General features: G+C 42.9%; 1 protein-coding gene across 3 annotated transcripts in view; it reads left to right on the top strand.

The window, feature by feature from the left end:
* The window catches only part of SF3B2 (splicing factor 3b subunit 2), a 62,617-nt gene that overhangs the window by 24,064 nt on the left and 15,609 nt on the right, over positions 1-22,944 (top strand). For 2 of the 3 annotated variants that reach the window (XM_068135652.2, XM_068135654.2), the window contains exon 5: positions 13,767-13,898. The exons of the other annotated variant lie outside the window; for it this stretch is intronic. In XM_068135652.2, coding sequence (XP_067991753.2) covers positions 13,767-13,898 — 132 coding nt within the window. The remainder of the gene's footprint in view (positions 1-13,766; positions 13,899-22,944) is intronic. 3 annotated transcript variants of the gene reach the window in all.

Genomic DNA, 22,944 nt, shown 5'->3' with positions numbered 1-22,944 from the left:
CAGGTTGAACAAGGCCTTGAAATTTGCATTGTCAACCAACACCTCAGCCCTCATCCTCACCCAAGGGAATATAAACCATTTAATACTTTTTTATAGGACTTATATTTTTCTCAGTAATCTCAGTCCTACAATGAAGGCTTATATTTTTTTATAGGGTCTAAGGCTCGTTTCTACAGGGTCTAGGCCGTTTTTTTTTTCTATTGGGCTCATGGAAGAGCTAGGAAACAGAACAGATCAGGACACATCATAACAAAGGGAACAGCACTAGACAGAGGAAACGCCAATAGCAGGGCAGCGGGAAACGAAGGATGCAGGTAACGATGAGTGGATGGGAAGAACACAAAGGGTGGACAAGATGGATACATAAGCATTTTTTTTAGAGGGGTTGTGGTTTAACAGGGTAGAAAGATCATGGCTTTGGGTGGGGGATGACCTGAGATTGTGGTGAACAGCACTCTTGAAGACCCAGAGGGAAGAATTGCATTGAACAAAGTGGGAGGCTGTTCCACAGGTGGGCAAAGGGTGGAATAAATGAGTGAAGGTGGGCAGTGGTTCTGGATTTAGGCAGTTTCACTAGGTTGGGGTTGCTGGCGGGCCGGGTGCATCCAGCAGGTACTTGGAGGGGACAGAGCATGGAGAGGGCAGAGGGTTCAAGACCAGAAAGGAGGCGGTAAAATATATGGCCCACCGACCTTTCTGCTATGGCCAAGAGTTATAGGCCCAGAGACTCTGCTTCATCGCGAGAGATTCCAATGATCTTGAAAGCCTTGGTTTTCACGGTGTCAAGCTAAGCAAGATGTGAGGCATGGGAGCCAGCCCAGAGGCTCTAAACAGTTTTACCTGGGGTGTACTTGTAAAAACACCCAAAAGGACGGGATGAAAGTTGAAGGCTTTAACCTTTGACTTTCCATGGACGGAGCTGACAGCCACATCCTAGTGAAGCAGTGAGTGGCTTCCTGTTGTTGTCCGTCTCCTCCTGTTGTTACCTCTTCCTGTATGGAACATTAACTTGGCTTCAACTTGCTTTGCCTTCGATACTCTGATTATAAAAATTGTTAAAATATCAGTGATGAGCAGTATCCGATGAAGCTGAGAACTGATGAATCGTCACATATCAACATTGAAGGAAAAGTTGAGTATCTGCTTCTGGGCAATTCCACGGTAACTTTTTTTTTTATATATACCGTATATATATATATTTTTGTATACAAGATCGAGGCTCGTCAAAGAGCTAACATTAATCACACAAAAAGTCAAACCGACACATAAGACACAAAAAATAAGGGGAGCGGTAGACAAGATGGGGATAGAGGGGGAAGGACATAAACACAACATTTGAGAGCAGGGACATCGGGAGAAATGTGGGAGGGGGAGGTGGGAGAGGTATAAAACATATGAACACTGCAAGGACTTCCAGGAAAGAAGTTGGAATTTCAAAAAAAAAACTGATGTTACATTTTGAGTACCTCAGCATTAGAAACTGATATGCCGAGCTGTCAGAAATGTAAATAATAACTTCTGATCTATTGGTTGTTGGACACTTGGACCTGGCCCTGTCCTGGATGAAGAACCACCTTCAGAGGCCATTTTTCCCCGCAAAGCGGGGGTTGGCCTTTTTCGGGCACCGTTGTCCCCTATTTGAAGCAATGTTTCATGGCCGGATGCCCTTCCTGCCGCCAACCCTGTTGGTCGCCTTTCACGACAAAGGGAATTACCAGTGAACTGGTACTCAATTTGCCGACCTCGGAAGGATGACAGGCTGAGTTAACCCCCCTGGTGTTAATTCAGCGATCGACCGGGATTCGAACCCAGGATCCTAGGATCCTAGGCAGGTACCCTAACCGCTAAGCCAACACCAGGCTCATCCTGGATGAGCAGGATGTCATCCTGGATGACAGAAAAAAATGTTTTTCACCTAATACTGTCTGCATGGGATGGTCAATTTATTTTTTGGTAACTGATGTTACCTGAAAAGGACATGAAAAAATCTCAGTATTATTTAACGTTGTATTGTCCTCAAACGTGTACTTGGATTCCAAAGTTTCAGTCAATTAAATGAAAGTCATGTAGTATAGCACACGTGTATATAATGAATGTGAAATTTTATTTCTAATTAGGAACAACATCCAGCAAATACTTGGTAACTGTTGTTACGTTAACTGATTTCAGTTTGTCCATACTGAAATCCCAGATTGAACATCAGTCCCTGGTTCCTATTTCAGTTGAATTTTATCAAATCTGAAGTAAACATGGAACAATTAATATGTGTATCTGGAGAGAATACTGTATATCTGGATGTTGGAGCAGTTGTAGAGAGACGTGAGTGTTAGATGTGTGAATGATCTGTGGGACCGTTCAAATCCCAAACCCCTGGTCATTTAAAATCAGGGATTTTATAATGCTCTCTTGCATTGACCTGGATCGGGACAACCAGCATCTTCAGTATCTTATCTCTGGTGTCACAGATTTTGGACTCAGCAGATCACTTCCGATAGTGGTGAACATGTGTGATACTTTATAGTTCCAGCTGAATTGTGGGTAATATGGATTCCAAAAATGACACCACCTATTGACAGTAAATGGTGCCACTTAGTGACACCAAGCAAAAATAAACTATCAAACAAAAGGCCCATAGATTGAAGCTATTTCCTTAAGATGTATGGGTAACTGATGTTACCTCCCCTGTATTTTGGTAACTGATGTTACGAAGTTCAGAGACTTGCTGAAAAATTACAAGAGGAATATTTTGGAAAATATTGCTCAAATATGAATTGTGATAGGTGGTAGAAGGAAAATATTGTCCACTGATTTTAACTGTTTGCCATTCTCCTGCTACAGTATAAAAACAAGGGTATGGTAACTGATGTTACAAAACATATGCAGCTTTCTTTCGGTTCAAATCCTGGCTATAATACTTTTCACTACACGCTTTAAGCTTTCATTGCAACACATTTCATATGATATGCTTGATAAAAACAGATTGGGTCATCATTCAGCACGAACCACCAAGGAAATTGAAGTGCAGAGAATGAAAAGTAATATATTTTGATAAACTTCAATATTCACTTTACCATTCACACACATTTATTCTCGGCAATATGGAGTTTTTTTTTGTTGTTTGCTCATGTCCACCATTGTGTGGAATTGCCCTTCTTCATGGTTGCATTTCAAATCCTCAATTGCTGGAACATCCATAACTCCATTTTCATCTGCAAACTGATGACATTCCCCTCCCTTCAAGAGCGATGAAGATAGTGACATTCTTCAAGCACGTAGATGATCTGCTCTCCCACATTCAGAAGACGAATCTGATCAGTTCCTCTTTGTTTTCAGCACATGCAATAAATTTTTCCCATTGCTATGGCACTTGTTGGTCTTCTCCATACATTGTTGTTCACAAGCTCCCACCTGACACTCATGTTCCTCTCACTAAAATGACAAGTTCCTGTAGATGTTGTGTTGCAATTCTGGACAATAATATGCTCGTCATGTATCGTGACAACATGACTCATGTCCATCTAAACCATTGATCATGCTGTTGATTCATCACTAATCTAGACCTCTAGCATTATGGATGAGATATGACATCTCTTTTTGTTTTGTCTACATGCAGGTCTAAACATTCTAAATTTAATCCGAAACAAGTACAGATACTTTCAAAGTACACCGCCCCCATGCCAAATAATTAAATATCCTACAGAGCGGCATTGCCGGGGTGCCTCGGGCGCCCGGCAACACCGAAGTGCAGCTCATTGAGGCTGCATTGGGAGGGAGAGGTGTACACTAATTGATTGATTAATTGTATAATTAAAATCAATAAAAGATTATCACAAAATATTTTCATAATCAATTGGCTAATAGCATAACTAAACCACTAGTGCTTCATCCGAAGATGTATCTTTCAGAAATTTAATTAAATAAGTCATCAATAAAAAATTAAATAATTAATTGATTACTCAATAAATAATTAATCGATTAATCAATAAATAATTAATCGATTAAATGATTAATCAATAAATCAAAAATATCCTTGATAGCCACATCACTTGGTCACTCATGTCCAAATATTAGCTTCCCAGCTCAAAAGGTGCCTGAGATATTGGCCAAATGAGAAAGAAAAAAAATAAATGATTAATAATGAAAATAAATAAATAATAATCATAAAAAAATTAAATTATTAATCAATTTGGTCAGATAACACATAAACTACCATTATTTCATCAGAATCTGTAACTTAAAAAAAAAAAAAATTTTGTCATTAATCGAATAATTAAATAATTAATCGATTAATTGATTAATTAATAAATCAAAAATATCCTTTGCAGCCAAATCACCTGGTCATTGGCATGTCCAAATGTCAGCTTCCTAGCTCAAAAGGTGCCTGAGTTAATGGTCAGAAGAGAAAGGAAATTTGATTAATTAAATAAGTACTTAATTAATCGCTAATAATTAAATAACTCCTCAATTTATTGATTAATCAAAAAAAAAAAACTGTTTTTGACAAAGGACTTGCTCACTATTGTGCCGAAATTTCAGCTTCCTAGCTCAAAGGATGGCTGAGATATCGTCCGGACAAACAAACAAGAAAGAAAACAAGAAAGAAAACAAACAAACAAACAAACAAACAACCAGAGTGAAAACTGAGTACTCTCTTTCAGCGTGCGTCACTGCCGAGCCCCCTTCGGTGCCCAGCAATGACGATTTGCAATGCCTGGAGATGGCATAGGAAAGGAGCGGTGTACAACAAGAAAGAAAACAAACAAACAAACAAACAAACAACCAGAGTGAAAACTGAGTACTCTCTTTCAGCGTGCGTCACTGCCGAGCCCCCTTCGGTGCCCGGCAATGACGATTTGCAATGCCTGGAGATGGCATAGGAAAGGAGCGGTGTACAACAAGTACACATACATTCAAAGTACACCTCCCCCATGCCAAATAATTAAATATCCTACAGAGCGGCATTGCCGGGGCGCCTCCGGCGCCCGGCAATACCGCAGTGCAGCTCATTGAGGCTGCATTGGGAGGGAGAGGTGTACACTAATTGATTGATTAATTGTATAATTAAAATCAATAAAAGATTATCACAAAATATTTTCATAATCAATTGGCTAATAGCATAACTAAACCACTCGTGCTTCATCCGAAGATGTATCTTTCAGAAATTTAATGAAATAAGTCATCAATAAAAAATTAAATAATTAATTGATTACTCAATAAATAATTAATCGATTAATCAATAAATAATTAAATGATTAATCAAGAAATCAAAAATATCCTTGATAGCCACATCACTTGGTCACTCATGTCCAAATATTAGCTTCCCAGCTCAAAAGGTGCCTGAGATATTGGCCAAATGAGAAAGAAAATAAATAAATGATTAATAATGAAAATAAATAAATAATAATCATAAAAAATTAAATTATTAATCAATTTGGTCAGAGAACACATAAACTACCACTATTTCATCAGAATCTGTAACTTTTAAAAAAAAAGAAAAAGAATTTGTCATTAATCGAATAATTAAATAATTAATCGATTAATTGATTAATTAATAAATCAAAAATATCCTTTGCAGCCAAATCACCTGGTCATTGGCATGTCCAAATATCAGCTTCCTAACTCAAAAGGTGCCTGAGTTAATGGTCAGAAGAGAAAGGAAATTTGATTAATTATATAAGTACTTAATTAATCGCTAATAATTAAATAACTCCTCAAGTTATTGATTAATCAAAAAAAAAAATACCGTTTTTGACAAAGGACTTGCTCACTATTGTGCCGAAATTTCAGCTTCCTAGCTCAAAGGATGGCTGAGATATCGCCCGGACAAACAAACAAGAAAGAAAACAAGTACAGATACATTCAAAGTACACCGCCCCCATGCCAAATAATTAAATATCCTACAGCGCGGCATTGCCGGGGCGCCTAAGGCGCCCGGCAATACCGCAGTGCACCTCATAGAGGCTGCATTGGGAGGGAGAGGTGTACGCTAATTGATTGATTAATTGTAGAATTAAAATCAATAAAAGATTATCACAAATTATTTTCTTAATCAATAACTGGCTAATAGCATCACTAAACCACTCGTGCTTCATCCGAAGATGTATCTTTTAGAAATTTAATTAAATAAGTCATTAATAAAAAATTAAATAATTAATTGATTCACCAATAAATAATTAATCGATTAAATGATTAATCAATAAATCAAAAATATCGTTGATAACCACATCACTTGGTCACTGTCATGTCCAAATATTAGCTTCCCAGCTCAAAAGGTGCCTGAGATATTGGCCAAATGAGAAAGAAAATAAATAAATGATTAATAATGAAAATAAATAAATAATAATCATTTAAAAATTGCATTATCAATCAATTCGGTCACAGAACACATAAACCACCACCATTTCATCAGAATCTGTAACTGGGAAAAAAAATTAAAAAATTGTCATTAATCAAATAATTAAATAATTAATCGATTAATTGATTAATTAATAATTGATTTATCAATAAATCAAAAATATCCTTGATAGCCACATCACTTGGTCACTCATGTCCAAATATTAGCTTCCGAGCTCAAAAGGTGCTTGAGATATTGAAAATAAATAAATAATAATCATAAAAAAATTAAATTATTAATCAATTCCGTCAGAGAACAAATAAACCACCACCATTTCATCAGAATCTGTAACTTTAAAAAAATAATTTTTTTTGTCATTCATGAAATAATTAAATAATTAATAAATAAATAAATAATCATAAAAAAAATAAATTATTAATCAATTCGGTCAGAGAACACATAAACCACCACCATTTCATCAGAATCTGTAACTTAAAAAAAAAAAATGTAGTCATTAATCAAATAATTAAATAATTAATCGATTGATTAATTAATAAATCAAAAATAGCCTTTGCAGCCAAATCACCTGGTCATTGGCATGCCCAAATATCAGCTTCCTAACTCAAAAGGTGCCTGAGTTAATGGTCAGAAGAGAAAGGAAATTTAATTAATTAAATAAGTACTTAATTAATCGCTAATAATTAAATAACTCCTCAATTAATTGATTAATCAAAAAACAAAAAATATCGTTTTTGACAAAGGACTTGCTCACAACTGTGCCGAAATTTCAGCTTCCTTGCTCAAAGGATGGCTGAGATATCGTCCGGACAAACAAACAAGAAAACAAACAAGTACACATACATTCAAAGTACACCGCCCCCATGCCAAATAATTAAATATCCTACAGCGCGGCATTGCCGGGGCGCCTTTACAGCTCAGCTCATAGAGGCTGCATTGGGAGGGAGAGGTGTCCACTAATTGATTGATTAATTGTATAATTAAAATCAATAAAAGATTATCACAAAATATTTTCTTAATCAATTGGCTAATACCATAACAAAACCACTCGTGCTTCATCCGAAGATGTATCTTTTAGAAATTTAATCAAATAAGTCATTAATAAAAAATTTAATAATTAATTGATTAATCAATAAGTAATTCATCGATTAATCAATAAATAATGAATCGATTAAATGATTAATCAATTAATCAAAAATATCCTTGATAGCCACATCACTTGGTCACTGTCATGTCCAAATATTAGCTTCCCAGCTCAAAAGGTGCCTGAGATATTGGCCAAATGAGAAAGAAAATATATCAATGATTAATAATGAAAATAAATAAATAATAATCATTAAAAAATTAAATTATCAATCAATTCGGTCACAGAACACATAAACCACCACCATTTCATCAGAATCTGTAACTGGGGGGAAAAAAATTTTTTTAGTAATTTATTGAATAATTAAATAATTAATCGATACATTGATTAATTGATTAATCAATAAATCAAAAATATCCTTGATAGCCACATCACTTGGTCACTCATGTCCAAATATTAGCTTCTGAGCTCAAAAGGTGCCTGAGATATTGGCCAAATGAGAAAGAAGATAAATAAATGATTAATAATGAAAATAAATAAATAATAATCATAAAAAAATTAAATTATTAATCAATTCGGTCAGAGAACACATAAACCACCACCATTTCATCAGAATCTGTAAGTTTAAAAAAAAAATTTTTTTGTCATTAATCAAATAATTAAATAATTAATCGATTAATTGATTAATTAATTAATTAATCAAAAATAGCCTTTGCAGCCAAATCACCTGGTCATTGGCATGTCCAAATATCAGCTTCCTAACTCAAAAGGTGCCTGAGTTAATGGTCAGAAGAGAAATGAAATTTAATTAATTAAATAAGTACTTAATTATAAATAAAAAAACCACCTTTAGAGGCCATTTTTCCCCGCAAAGCGGGGGTTGGCCTTTTTCGGGAACCGTGGTTGTTGTCGTTTTTCGGTTCCCTTTTTTTGAAGCAATGTTTTACGGCCGGATGCCCTTCCTGACGCCAACCCTTTTTGCCGCCTTTAACGACAAACAGGGAATTACCAGTGAACTTGTACTCAATTTGCCGACCTCGGAAGGATGACAGGCTGAGTCAACCCCCCTGGCGTTAATTCAGCGATCGACCGAGATTCGAACCCAGGATCCTAGGATCCTAAGCCGGCACCCTAGCCGCTAGCCCAACACCAGGATTAACTTAATTAATCGCTAATAATTAAATAACTCATCAATTAATTGATTAATCAAAAAACAAAAAATACCGTTTTTGACAAAGGACTTGCTCACTATTGTGCCGAAATTTCAGCTTCCTAGCTCAAAGGATGGCTGAGATATCGCCCGGACAAACAAACAAGAAAGAAAACAAGAAACCAGAGTGAAAACTGAGTACTCTCTTTCAGCGTGCGTCACTGCCGAGCCCCCTTTGGTGCCCGGCAATGACGATTTGCAATGCCTGGAGATGGCATAGGAAAGGAGCGGGGTACAACAAGTAAAACCGTTATATTAAGTTTGCATGGTGCACTGTCCACCTTATGAGGGTCAGCTGCCGTTCAGCGTCCAGGCCTGCAAACTCGTAGTTCTCTGCATCGTCGGCTACTTTTTAGATGGTGAGATTTTGTGATTTTCAAACTTTCATTTTTTTCGGACACCCGAACGTTCGGTGAAACAATGCGTGTGATTGGCCAAGGGATACGTTACACTGCTCATGGTTCATGAGAAACGCACCGTGATTGGACATTATGTGGAAAATTTATGTAGTTTTATTTATGTAGTTTTCACTGTTAAACTTTAAAATGTTTAACCTTTCCCCTGAAGAACTGTATTCTATCGTGTATTATAACACCTTTTTCTTCTTCTTCTTTTGCTTTCGACTTGCTCACCAAATCTATTCATTCCAAAAAAAAATTCCATCTCTTACAGTGCCTCTTTCATACATTCCCTAAACTCTCCTGCTCTACCCCCCCCCCCCCCCCCCCCTCCAGCGTCCTCAAACGTATTTTTGACTCGAAGGTCACAAGAAACTCATTTTGCAATAAATGTTCGTTTCCCATTAATCGTACACTTTCCAAAATCCAATCTGACCCCTCCCCTCCAAATCGTCCCCATCACCCCTCCCCTCCAAATCTTCCCCATCACCCCTCCCCTCCAAATCTTCCCCATCACCCATCCCTTTCAAATCTTCCCCCTTGCCCCTCCCCTCCAAATCCTCCCCATCACCCATCCCTTTCAAATCTACCCCCTTGCCCCTTCCCTCCTAAACTCCCCCCTTGCGCCTCCCCTTCAAATCTACCCCCAAACCATCCCTCCCAAATTCTCCCTCCTCCCACCTCCCTCTCAAAGCTGCCACCTCCCCACTTCATCTCCCTTCTATCTCATACCTCCACCTCCCCCAACCTTCGACCTTCCTCTGCCCCTCCTCAAACAACCCCTCACTGTGCCTCATTCCATCACCATCAAACCTTTCGTCCTCCTCATCCTTCCCTTTCTTGTAACTCTTCTGTAATCTCTGCCACACTATCAACTGCTCTTCCTACCTCCCCCTCTCATCCTTCATCTGACCCGACCCCTCCCCTCCCCTTCCCTGTCCTGCACCCGATGCTCCCCCTCTCTCCTCATTAACGGTATGGACCTCAAACATCCGGGGCCTTCGCTCAAACCTGATTGATCTCTCCATTCAGGTTGCTTCTGACAATCCAGACTTGATCTGCTTAACAGAAACTTTCCTCCTTCAAGATGTCTCTGATTCCTTAATATCTCTTCCTGGTTACTCCCTCATCCGGTATGATAGACCTGAGCCTCGTCCTGGTGGTGGGGTGGCTATCTTTATCAAAAACTCTCTTCCTCACTCTCGTTGCACTGCCCTCTCTCCACCCCACCCCCAGGAGTACCTCTGGCTACAGCTTCCTCTCCGCTCCCACCTTTTGTTCATATGTGTTCTGTGCCGTCCTCCAAACAGTGACGACTCCATTTACATTTCGCTGTCGGACAACATGGACCAACTTCTATCAACTCGTCCAAACTCTCTCTTCCTCATATGTGGCGACTTCAACTGTCATCATGCCAGCTGGCTGGGTGTGGGTTCCTCTCTCACCAACCATGGCACCTCAGCAAAGGACTTCTGCGACTCATTGGGACTGACACAATCTGTCAATTTCCTGACCCGGATCTCAGTCAATGGAGTATCTTCTCTTCTGGACTTGGTTATGACTAACTTCCCTGCAAATGTGTGCTGCTCTTCTTCTGCTCCAATCGGTTCTTCTGATCATGTGCTTGTTAAAGTGGACATCTCTCTGGCCATTCTCAGAGAGCCTCCTCAGCGCCGACGAGTCTGGCATTTCACTCAGGCTGACTGGCACGGTCTGCAAGCAGCCATCAATCATCTGGACTGGTCTCCCATCTCTACTGCCTCTGACATAAATTCTTCCTGGGAATTCTTCCAAAGCAAACTGCTCTCTCTCATGCACAGATTTATCCCATCTCGTCTTCAGTTGTCTTACCCTTCCTCCCGTCCATGGTACACTGAATCTTGTCGTGAGGCAGTTGCCCTGAAACAACTTGCCTTTGCCTCATGGAAGGCAAATCCAACTGAAGACAATCTCAGTTCCTTCAACCAAGCTCGGAACAAGTGTGTGTCTACCCTCAAGAGTGCCAGGAAGCACGATCTCTCCACACTCAAGATTGAACTCTCAAACCTGTCTCCTTCCTCCAAATCCTGGTGGCGTCTGGTCAAATCCGTTTCTGGTGTTTGTTCTCCCTCCATCCCCTCCCTTACCTCAAATGGCTACACAGTTGACACCGCACGTGACAAAGCCGACTGCCTCAACTCTGTGTTTGCCTCAAAATCTGTCACGAGCCTCGAGGCTCTGTCACGAGCCTCGATTCAGTAAACAAAAACAAACAAAAAAAAATCTTGTGTCCCAAACCCATCTCTCTCTGTTCCCACCTTTCCCAGTCGAACCCAACTGCTCCTGGACTCTGTATCTTTCTCTCCTGACAAGGTGGAGAAGTTTTTGTCAAACCTCGACTCTGATTCTGCAACTGGACCAGACAGCATCAGTCCACGGGTCCTAAAATCCTGCTCTGCCGCTCTATCTCACCCTCTCTCTGTTCTTTTCACCCTCTCTTTTGCTCAAGGTCATCTGCCAGCATCTTGGCAATCAGCAAACATTACCGCTTTACACAAAAAAGGTGCAAAAACAGATCCTTGCAACTACAGACCAATCAGCCTGCTTCCAATTATCAGCAAAGTCATGGAATCCATCATTGCTTCGGATATCAAATCCTTCCTCTTCTCCAATGGCATGATCTCTCACCATCAATTTGGATTCAGACCAGGTCATTCTACTCTGGACATGTTGCTTCTGCTGTCTCAACAATGGATGGAGGTCCTCAATGCCAAACAGGAAATCAGAGCTGTCTCACTTGACATATCACGTGCCTTCGATACGGTCTGGCACCCAGCTCTGCTCACCAAACTCTCCTCCTATGGTATCCATGGAAATCTCCACTCATGGCTTGCGGACTTCCTCTCTGGTCGTAGGCAACGTGTGGCCCTGAATGGATTTCTCTCATCTCCCCTCCCTGTTCTGGCTGGAGTTCCCCAAGGTGTGGGCCCTGTGCCCTGTGCTATTTCTGGTCTTCATCAATGATCTCTCCGACTCTGGAAAAGCCTCTCTATCTCTTTGCTGATGACTCCACTATCTGCCGCTCCATTCCTCATCCCTCAGATCGGCAGTCTGCAGCCTCCTCATCATTGCAGACCTCGAAAAAATCTCAGACTGGTCAAACAAGTGGAACATGTCTTTCAATCCTGACAAATCTCACACTCTTACAATGTCTTTCCGAAAGGACCGACTGGAAAACCCTCCCATCTACTTTCTCAACAATCCTCTCCAAGAAGGTCTGTCGCTCAAGCTTTTAGGTCTCACTATCTGCCATGATCTTTCTTGGGAAAACCACATTTCCAAGCTGGCCTCCAAAGCCAGTCGCCGACTGGGCATCCTCCATCGTGTGAAGTCCTTCCTTGGCACACCTGAGCTCCTCACCACATACAAGGCTTTCATCCGCAGCTCAATGGAATACTGTTCCCCCCTCTGGGCTGGTGCTCCTGCCTCACACCTAGCTCGGCTTCACGCTGTTGAAACCAAAGCTTTCAGAATCATTGGAATCTCCTGCGATGAAGTTAACTCCGAGGGCCTTTCACTCACTCACCGCAGGCATGCTGGTGGTCTTTCTGTCTTCTACCGACTCCTCTCCGGCCTTGCTCCCCCAGTTCTCTCTGTGCTCTATCCCCCCAATATTCCTTCAGGTCGCACAAGATCTGCCTGCAACCCTCTTATGGTTAAACTGCCAAAATCTAGGTTCTCTGCTCACCTTCACTCTTTCATTCCCCTTTTCTCCCACCTCTGGAACAAACTCCCCCACTCTCTTCAATCCCACTCCTCCCTCCAGGTCTTTAAAACAGCTGCTCACCACCATCTCTTATCTTCCCCCATCCAAAACCTTGATCTTTTCTACCCCCGCTAATTCACCCCAGATACACTTTTTTTTTAAATTCCAACTTCTTTCCTGGAAGTCCTTGCAGTGTTCATATGTTTTATACCTCTCCCACCTCCCCCAAAGCCCACCCCCTCCCACATTTCTCCCAATGTCTCTGCTCTCAAATGTTGTGTTTGTGTCCTTCCCCCTCTCTCCCCATCTTGTCTGCCGCTCCCTATTTTTTGTGTTTTGTGTGTCGGTTTGACTTTTTGTGTGATTAATGTTAGCTCTTTCACGAGCCTCGATCTTGTATCCCAAAAAAGAAATTGCATCTTTTTCGTAGATTTTTTTTGGCATTTTTTACAGTTTTGTGTGCTTTTGATGATTGACGAGTTACGAATATAAATTGAAAGTGTTTTTTTAAGCAATATGCAGGAAAACCTAAGTAGATACCGAAGGTGGGTCACAAAACTAAACAGTTCAGGCATTCGGCACGCGGTCTAAATGAGATATTGTTCTGGTTTATAATGCCTGTGGGGAGTTGCAATGGATTATTGGATGCAAATTTATTGCGCTTGAATGTGTGCGTGCATGCTCGATCTAATTTTCTGTCGAGTGTTTCCAAATTGAATGTCACTGATGCTGTAGCTGTCTTTTGTTTGGCTAGTATGCTGTTCTTATTGTCATTAATGCAGTGTTTTAGATGGTTGTCTCGTGCTCAGGACACCGAATTGGCATCCTCAAGGTTGAGAGTTCAAAGCAGTTGAAGGCAGCATTATTTAGGATATCGATGCTTTCGCTTCCTGAAACCGCTGATCTCAGGAGAGTTGCCATGCTGATCTCCAAATGAGTTGGACACCTTATTATCTCGGATTTTCTTTCTGAACTAGATGACATCGATTTCCAGTGGACAGGTTGTGGATCACGGGCCCAAAGGAGATGTAAGCTCCCAGGGGGATGGTATGTCGGAAGAAGAGAAGCTGAAGGTGGCTCAGCAACAAGCTGCGTTAGTTTTACAGCAGGTTCGTTGTTGTATGAATCATGACATGATATTAACTAAAATGGAATACCAATTTTTTTAATGTACTACTTTTGATTAGTGATGGTTATAAACGATTGATTAATAAGGATGGAGATCAGAATGACATAACATGGAGACAGATTTCCTATAATTCCTCTGGACAAACATAATTAGCCCATCGTGTGTGTGCGTGTGCATGTCGATAGTTGTTATCTGCAAATGCAGGTTTCAGAAGGTGGAACAGAGCCCTCCCAGGTCTTGATAGGTGTGTGTGTGTGTGTGTGTGTTGTGTGTGTGTGTGTGTGTGTGTGTGTGTGTGTGTGTGTGTGTGTGTGTGTGTGTGTGTAGGTGTATGTGTGTGAGAGAGAGAGAGACACACATTGCACATATTTTGTGTGTGTGCGCACAACACATTGCACATACTTTGTGTGTGCGCGCACAACACATTGCACATACTTTGTGTGTGCGTGCACAAAATATATGCAATATGTCGCGCACAAGACACGTGCACACATTTCACGCATAACATGTGTGTGCACATTACATGTGCAAAATATGTATGTGCATACAACGCATAAAAATAATGTGTGTGTACAATACACAGCATATGATGTCACAGCATCCAATACACAGCAAAACAAAACATGCCAAAGCAAAACCAAAGCCAAACATATGCATAAGCCATAATCGTGCATGTGTACATGCAAATCTGTGTGTGTGTGTGTGTGTGTGTGTGTGTGTGTGTGTGTGTGTGTGTGTGTGTGTGTGTGTGTGTGTGTGTGTGTGTGTGTGTGTGTCAGTGAGTCACCCACTGGTCCTCATCTTTCTCAGCCCCCCCCCCCCCCCCCACCTCGTGTCTGCCCAAATCTCACCCCCTCTCCCCCAACTCGGGTCTGCCAAATCTCAGGCCCCACTTACACTCGTGTGCATGTCTTCGACGGGTTAGAGTCAGCAAAATCCATCAAGCCACGGGCGCCTCCCCCACACCTTACCAAAGCCACCCACAAAGCTGTTGTATTCGGCACATTGCTGGATCTCACGGAGCTCAGTTCCCTGAGGGCATTACATGTCATAAAGAACCACCATTAGAGGCCAATTTTCCCCGCAGAGCCAAAGTCACCAAATCCTGGGCCCTCACTCCCAGCATGATAAGGTCGGAGAAACCCAGCAAGCCGCCAGGCCAGGCTGCATCACTGATGATGCACGCGACCTCGGACACAACGTGCACGGCTTCCAGGAAAGAAGTTGGAATTTCAAAAAAAGTGTATCTGGGGTGAATTAGCGGGGGTAGAAGAGATCAAGGTTTTGGATGGGGGAAGATAAGAGATGGTGGTGAACAGCTGTTTTAAAGACCTGGAGGGAGGAGTGGGATTGAAGGGAGTGGGGGAGTTTGTTCCAGAGGCGGGAGAAAAGGGGAATGAAAGAGTGAAGGTGAGCAGAGAGCCTAGATTTTGGCAGTTTAACCAGAAGAGGGTTGCAGGCAGGTCTTGTGCGACCTGAAGGAATATTGGGGGGACAGAGCACAGAGAGAGCTGGGGGAGCAAGGCCGGAGAGGAGTCGGTGGAAGACAGAAAGACCACCAACCTGCCTGCAGTGAGTAAGTGAAAGGCCCCCAGAGTTCGCTTCATCGCAGGAGATTCCAATGATTCTGAAAGCTTTGGTTTCAACAGCGTGAAGCCGAGCTAGGTGTGAGGCAGGAGCACCGGCCCAGAGGGGGGAACAGTATTCCATTGAGCTGCGGATGAACGCCTTGTATGTGGTGAGGAGCTCAGGTGTGCCAAGGAAGGACTTTGCACGACGGAGGATGCCCAGTCGGCGACTGGCTTTGGAGGCCAGATTTGAAATGTGGTTTTCCCAGGAAAGATCATGGCAGATAGTGAGACCCAAAAGCTTGAGCGACAGAACTTCTTGGAGAGGATTGTTGAGAAAGAAGATGGGAGGGTTTTCCAGTCGGTCTTTTCGGAGAGACATAGTAAGAGAGTGAGATTTGTCAGGATTGAAAGACATGTTCCACATGTTTGACCAGTCTATGATTTTGTCCAGGTCTGCAGAGAGTGAGGAGGCTGCAGACTGCCGATCTGAGGGATGACGAATGGAGCGGCAGATAGTGGAGTCATCAGCAAAGAGATAGAGAGGATTTTCCAGAGAGTCTGAGAGATCATTGATGAAGACCAGAAATAGCACAGGGCCCTGAACACTACCTTGGGGAACTCTAGCCAGAACAGGAAGGAGAGATGAGAGAAATCCATTCAGGGCCACACGTTGCCTATGACCAGAGAGGAAGTCCGCAAGCCATGAGTGGAGATTTCCGTGGATACCATAGGAGGAGAGTTTGGTGTGCAGAGCTGGGTGCCAGACCGTATCGAAGGCACGTGATATGTCAAGTGAGACAGCTCTGATTTCCTGTTTGGCATTGAGGACCTCGATCCATTGTTGAGACAGCAGAAGCAACATGTCCATAGTAGAATGACCTGGTCTGAATCCAAATTGATGATCAGAGATCAAGCCATTGGAGAAGAGGAAGGATTTGATATCCGAAGCAATAATGGATTCCATGACTTTGCTGTTAATTGGAAGCAGGCTGATTGGTCTGTTGTTGCAAGGATCTGTTTTTGCACCTTTTTTGTGGTAAAGCGGTAATGTTTGCTGATTTCCAAGATGCTGGCAGATGACCTTGAGCAAAAGAGAGGGTGAAAAGAACAGAGAGAGGGTGAGAGAGAGCGAAAGAGCAGGATTTTAGGACCCGTGGGCTGATGCCGTCTGGTCCAGTTGCAGAATCAGTCGAGGTTTGACAAAAACTTCTCCACCTTGTCAGGCTAGAAGGACACAGAGTCCAGGAGCAGTTGGGTTCGAGTTGGAAAGGTGGGAACAGAGAGAGATGGGTTTAGGACACAAGATTTTGAGGCAAACACAGAGTTAAGGCATTCGGCTTTGTCACGTGTGGTGTCAACTGTGTAGCCATTTCAGGTAAGGGAGTGGATGGAGGGGGAACAAACACCAGAAACGGATTTGACCAGACGCCACCAAGATTTGGAGGAAGGAGACAGGTTTGAGAGTTCAATCTTGAGTGTGGAGAGATAGTGCTTCCTGGCACTCCTGAGGGTGGACACACACTTGTTCCGAGCTTGGTGGAAGGAACTGAGATTGCCTTCAGTTGGATTTGCCTTCCAACATGCAAAGGCAAGTTGTTTCAGTGCAACTGCCTCACCACAAGATTCAGTGTACCATGGACGGGGGAGGAAGGGTAAGACAACTGAAGATGAGATGGGATAAATCTGTGCGCGTGAGAGAGCAGTTTGCTTTGGAAGAATTAATGTCAGAGGCAGTAGAGATGGGATACCAGTCCAGATGATTGATGGCTGCTTGCAGACCATGCCAGTCAGACTGAGTGAAATGCCAGACTCGTCGGCGCTGAGGAGGCTTTCTGCGAATGGCCAGAGAGATATCCACTTTAACAAGCACATGATCAGAAGAACCGATTGGGGCAGAAGAAGAGCAGCAGACATTTGCAGGGAAGTTTGTCATAACCAAGTCCAGAAGAGAAGATACTCCATTGACTGCGATCCGGGTCGGGAAATTGACAGATTGTGTCAGTCCCAATGAGTCGCAGAAGTCCTTTGCTGAGGTGCCATGGCTGGTGAGAGGGGAACCCACACCCAACCAGGTGGCATGATGACAGTTGAAGTCGCCACATATGAGGAAGAGAGAGTTGGGATGAGTTTGTAGAAGTTGGTCCATGTTGTCAGACAGCGAAATGTAAATGGAGTCATCACTGTTTGGAGGACGGTACAGAACACATATGAACAAAAGGTGGGAGCGGAGAGGAAGCTGTAGCCAGAGGTACTCCTGGGGGTGGGGTGGAGAGACGGCCAGGATGCTTCCGTCAAATATTCAAATTGTCATCATTTATAATGAGCATATGCAGAAAATAATTAATAAAATGCTTTTTAAAAATTAGCTGTTGTTTTCATCAAGCTCAGTTTGAGTGCATAGCGAACGTGGACGCGCTTTGCATTTTGAGATGCTTTCTAGTTTGATGCTGTCATGTGATTTTTACTTTTTGACTGTGATTTAAGTTTTGTAGCCCAATTTTTGTTCCGAGGAAATCCTTGATAGGCTTTCCTGTGGATGAAGGAGGGGGTTGACACCCCCTGCACTTCCCCTCCCCAAAAAGAAAAGGTATCCCCCCCCCCCCCCCCCCCCAACCATAAAAGCATTTGGTTTCACGCGTTGGTTTGCATTCGAACAGTAGTCCAGTTTTTTTGTGAGCGATCCATTCTCGCTTTCTTTCATTGGCATCGTTTTTGTTGTCATCTTAGACAAGTCTGTACAGACAACAATTGAGATTCAGCGCGACGTCCTGTTTATTGTCACTTCTTACAGCAGCAGCAGCAGCAGCTTGTAACCCAGGAATGGCTTTTTAACCCCATGTTGTATGCTTACATACAGTAGTCTGCTAAACAGTCGACATGTCAGGCCTGAGTCGTCAAAACTGCAGGTGTGATAAGCACATACCTATCGGAATGGCATCCTTGCTGCGCATGCCCAACTCCGCACCTGTGGGAGAGGATTTTCTGAAATGGCTTCAATGTGAAAGGATTATAAGTATGTTTGTGCGTACCCACTGCTGATAAAACGTTTTATTTTCTTGTAACATTTTTTAAAAACATCGAATAAATACATAATCGTATACAAAATGTAAAACAATTACCACATATGCAAATATTTAATGGAGGGAATGTGGGACTGCATTTATTTTTATAATCGTTGGAAAATTTCAACGTTGAATCTCCAGGTCTGTTGCTCCTGCATCATATACAGGTTGGTGGTCTCCCTCTATTCTACTGCCTCCTTTTTGGTGTGGCACCCTCTGCCCTTTCCGTGTCGTCTCTCCTGTGTGCACCCCTCCCCCCCCCCCCCCCCCCTCCAGGTTTCACCAGGATGTCTGGGCTGTGCGATTGACTCTCGTCTGGCCCAAAATTCAGCCTCCCTGCTCACTTCCACTAATTTGTTCCTTTTTCTCTCACCTGTCGAACCAACTTTATAAGTCTGTTTAATCTGATTATCCCCCAAGGGTTTCAAGATGGCTGCCCACCTTAGGCCATCCCCATCCCTTTCATTAGCTTTTTTATTTATACAGTGTATTCAGAAAGTATTCAGACCCCTTCACTTTTTTCACATTTTGTTATGTTGCAGCCTTATGCTGAAATCGTTTAAATTCATTTTTTTCCCTCATCAATCTGCACTCAATACCCCATAATGACAAAGACAAAACAGGATTTTAGAAAGTTTTGCAAATTTATTTAAAATAAATATGAAATAAAAGACACATGAAAGCCCACTTGGAGTTTGCAAAAAAGCACTTAAAGGACTCTCAGACTGAGAGAAACAAGATTCTGTGGTCTGATGAAACCAAGATTGAACTGTTTGGCTTCCGTCTGGCCACTCTGCCATAAAGCCCAGATCGGTGGAGTGTTGCAGTGATGGTTGTCCTTCTGGAAGTTTCTCCGATCTCCACACAGGATCTCTGGAGCTCAGCCAGTGACCATCGGGTTCTTGGTCACCTCTCTTACCAAAGCCATTCTCCCCCGATTGCTCAGTTTGGCTGGGCGGCCAGCTCTAGGAAGAGTCCTGGTTGTTTTAGCCTGGTGTTGGCTTAGCGGTTAGGGTCCAGGCTTTGGATCCGAGGATCCTGGGTTTGAATCCCGGTCGATCGCTGAATTAAAGCCAGGGGGGTTGACTCAGCCTGTCATCCTTGCGAGGTCAGCAAATTGAGTACCAGCTTGCTGGGATGAATGATCACGGTGTGTACCCCGATTTAGAATAGGTACACCGTATCCCTGCGCATCCTAAGAGCGTGACCAAGGGTTGGCGTCAGGAAGGGCATCCGGCCATAAAAACATTGCCTCAAACAGGGAACTATGATTGTCATGGGCTAACCCCTGCTCTAGCGGGGAAAATGGCCTTAAAACGATCATTCATTCATTCATTCACCCTCTGCCCTTTCCATGTCGTGTCTCCTGTGTAGAATGTGTAGAAACTCATGTGTAGAAAGGGCAGAGGGTGCCACACCAAAAAGGAGGCAGTAGAATAGAGGGAGGCCACCAACCTGTCTATGATGCAGGAGAAACAGACTTGGAGATCGATCAGTGAATGAATACTTTCTGAATGCACTGTATATTCCCCCCCCCCCCCCCCCCCCTCTACTAATCCTCCCAAAGCCTAGAAAAGGATACTTTCCAAGTCATTGCTTCTTCCCCTCTCCCTCTTGTCATTTATTTGTTCCCTTGCTCTTTCATGCCCAGTTGTACTATTCCTGTTCTTGCCGCCCTTTGTGCTTGAGCTTGTATCCAACTTATTCACCACTTGTCTCTTGTCTTCCTCTCTTCCCCTCCTCTTATCTTTCCAAGTTGTGTTCTTGCTGTTCTGTTCTTTTTTGCTGTGTTCTCTGTTCTAGATATTCCACAGTCCTAATATTTGCATGCATAAATAAATAAATCATTTCCCCGACCCCACAAATCGGACAACAAATTTCAATAATTGAATCTGCGTGGGGAAATGAAAAATTATTCTGCACGACGAGCCCTCAAATTAAATCCCAGCCCTTCCCCATGAATGGGATGATAGAAGACAAAATAAAACCACTATTGAGAAAGCGGTTTTGTTTTGAGTTTAGTTTGGCAATTTGAATTAAATTGGTTCCCGCTCCTCCAGCACTTTAACTTTCCTCTGCTCCATTGCTTTTGTACAAACTACATGTTGTTTTCCTCTTGTAATAACCATGCGTAAATGAAACCGTCAATCTCAGCTTTGAAATTGGTTATTATCACAGCAGTGTCTTCCTAACGGCAAGAAAGGTTCACAAATCATAAATATTGTGCATGACATCTCGCGCATGTTTTAGGAATATCTCTCATGGATAATGTCAAAATGTACTGATAGATGTGATGTAAGACCCTGGTTTCTATCTGGGATGCTTTCCTGAAAAGTGTGATGAAAATGAAAGCAAATTTTCTCATAATAATTAATGAAACAAGCATTCTGAGTATTGCGCTGCAATACATGTCCCCTACCGGCAGTCTGTCGTCCGGAAAACTGTTGGGGAAATTAACCAGGGTTATTTACCCACAGGTTCTGAATCGTTCCCAATCGCTAATTACCTCAGGACGGGCTCACCTGTGATTCGCACTCGGGACTCCGATTTATACACCTTGCAGACAGGTCAGCAGAAGCACGAGAAAATAAGTTGTTGATAAAGAACCTTTCGAGTCGCTAAATATCAGTAATTTATTATATTTTCCGGTTCACGATCAATGATCGATGTGTATATATATATATGTTGCTCGGCTTGGCTCCGCCCCTCGCGAAAGTGCGCGCTGTGTCGCGCTTTTGACGTTCGCGAGACGAGGCTGAGGGCGCGCGGTGCGGCTTGAGGAGAACTCTAGAATAAACAAAGTGCCATAACTTTGTCAAAAATGATCGAAACGTCGTGAAGTTCGAACTTGATCTGTAACTCATCATGAAGAAACCATGTACCAAGTTTGAAATCGTTAGCATTAAGAGTTTAGAAAAAAAGTCCGGAAAACTGTTCTTTGCGTGATGGACTGATGGACTGACGGAGGGACGGCGTGCAAACCTATAGTCCCCTCCGGTGTACACCAGTAGGGGACTAATAAGGGGTAAATGCATTCCTAACTATTGCAATTTTTTGAGCTCCAGTGTCTGTTATTAGTCCCCTACCGGTGTACACCGGAGGGGACTATAGGTTTGCACGCCGCCTGTCCGTCTGTCAATCCGTCAGTCCGTCACGCAAAGAACAGTTTTCCGGAATTTTTTTCTAAACTCTTAATGCTAATGATTTCAAACTTAGTGCATGGTTTCCTCATGATAAGTTACAGATCAAGTTCGAACTTCACGACGTTTCGATCATTTTTGACAAAGTTATGGCACGTTGTTTATTCTAGAGTTCTCTTCAAGCTGCACCGCACGCCCTCAGCCTCGTCTCGCGAACGTCAAAGGCGCGACACAGCGTGCGCTTTCGGGAGGGGCGGAGCCAAGCCGAGCAACATATATATTGTTGCGGATCTCAGCGCCGGCCTTTTCCCTTTACCAAGGGGGGATTAGTCCCCTTGTCTTTGACTAGCCGACGGGACCCGGGACCGATGACGTCCTTCCCGGACAGCGTTAGATAGGGTTTTAGGACTAGGAATTCGCTATTACCTAAGTACTAACGCCGCCCAGAAACGAGGGCGGCGTTAGTACTTAGGTAATAGCGAGCCGAGCGGTAGTGAACCCGGGACTCGAGCCGTTATCAGTGACTAAAACCCGATCCAAGCGGTTCATAATCGTGCCACGCTTACCCAATGGAGAAATCACGGAAACGGTCGAATTTGGGAAGAAAGGAATAACACAATTTATTTACACTTTGTACAATAAGAAGAAGAAGAATACACAGTGCAGCCTTAAACAATCTTAACTTATCCCTGGACAAACAGGCCCGTCACACTCGGACACACACATGGGGTTGCAGACAAACAGGTCGATGGTCCAGGGATGGCGTCCAGGCAGCTCGCTCTCCGGTCCCCAACTCGCACCGCGAAGTAGATGAACACAGCGGCCAGGAGCTCTCCACGTGTCGTTTGGCGCGCACGGGATTATCACAGGGCGAACGGTATGCTGGCTTTGGCTGTTACACTTGCGGCTCAACCGCGTACGTAATAAGCGAATAGTTCGTAATAGTTCAATAAGCGCGAACAATGCGCTTCGCAATTAAGGCTTGAAACTGTCGTGTGGACACCAGTCCTCTTAATGCAGTTCTCACACGAGTGCTCCGGATCAGTTCTCTCAACACCAGTGCTTCGAGTCCTTTCGCACGAGTTCTTCTCATAAAGCGCAATTCGTTCACCCAACGAGTCCTCTGTAAGCGCCTCTCCCTTCTCATAGCTCAACTCGACTCCATGTCCTTTTCCAGCAGTCCTCTCTCACAACTCAACTCAGAACTGCGCATTCCTTCTCATCTCTCAACTCAGAACTGCGCATCCCTCCAT

This window comes from Myxine glutinosa, chromosome 5, assembly GCF_964187855.1.
Source record: "Myxine glutinosa chromosome 5, kmMyxGlut1.1, whole genome shotgun sequence".
NCBI lineage: Eukaryota > Metazoa > Chordata > Myxini > Myxiniformes > Myxinidae > Myxine > Myxine glutinosa.
Note: the sequence above shows the minus strand (reverse complement) of the source record. Positions and strands in the feature narration are given on the sequence as shown.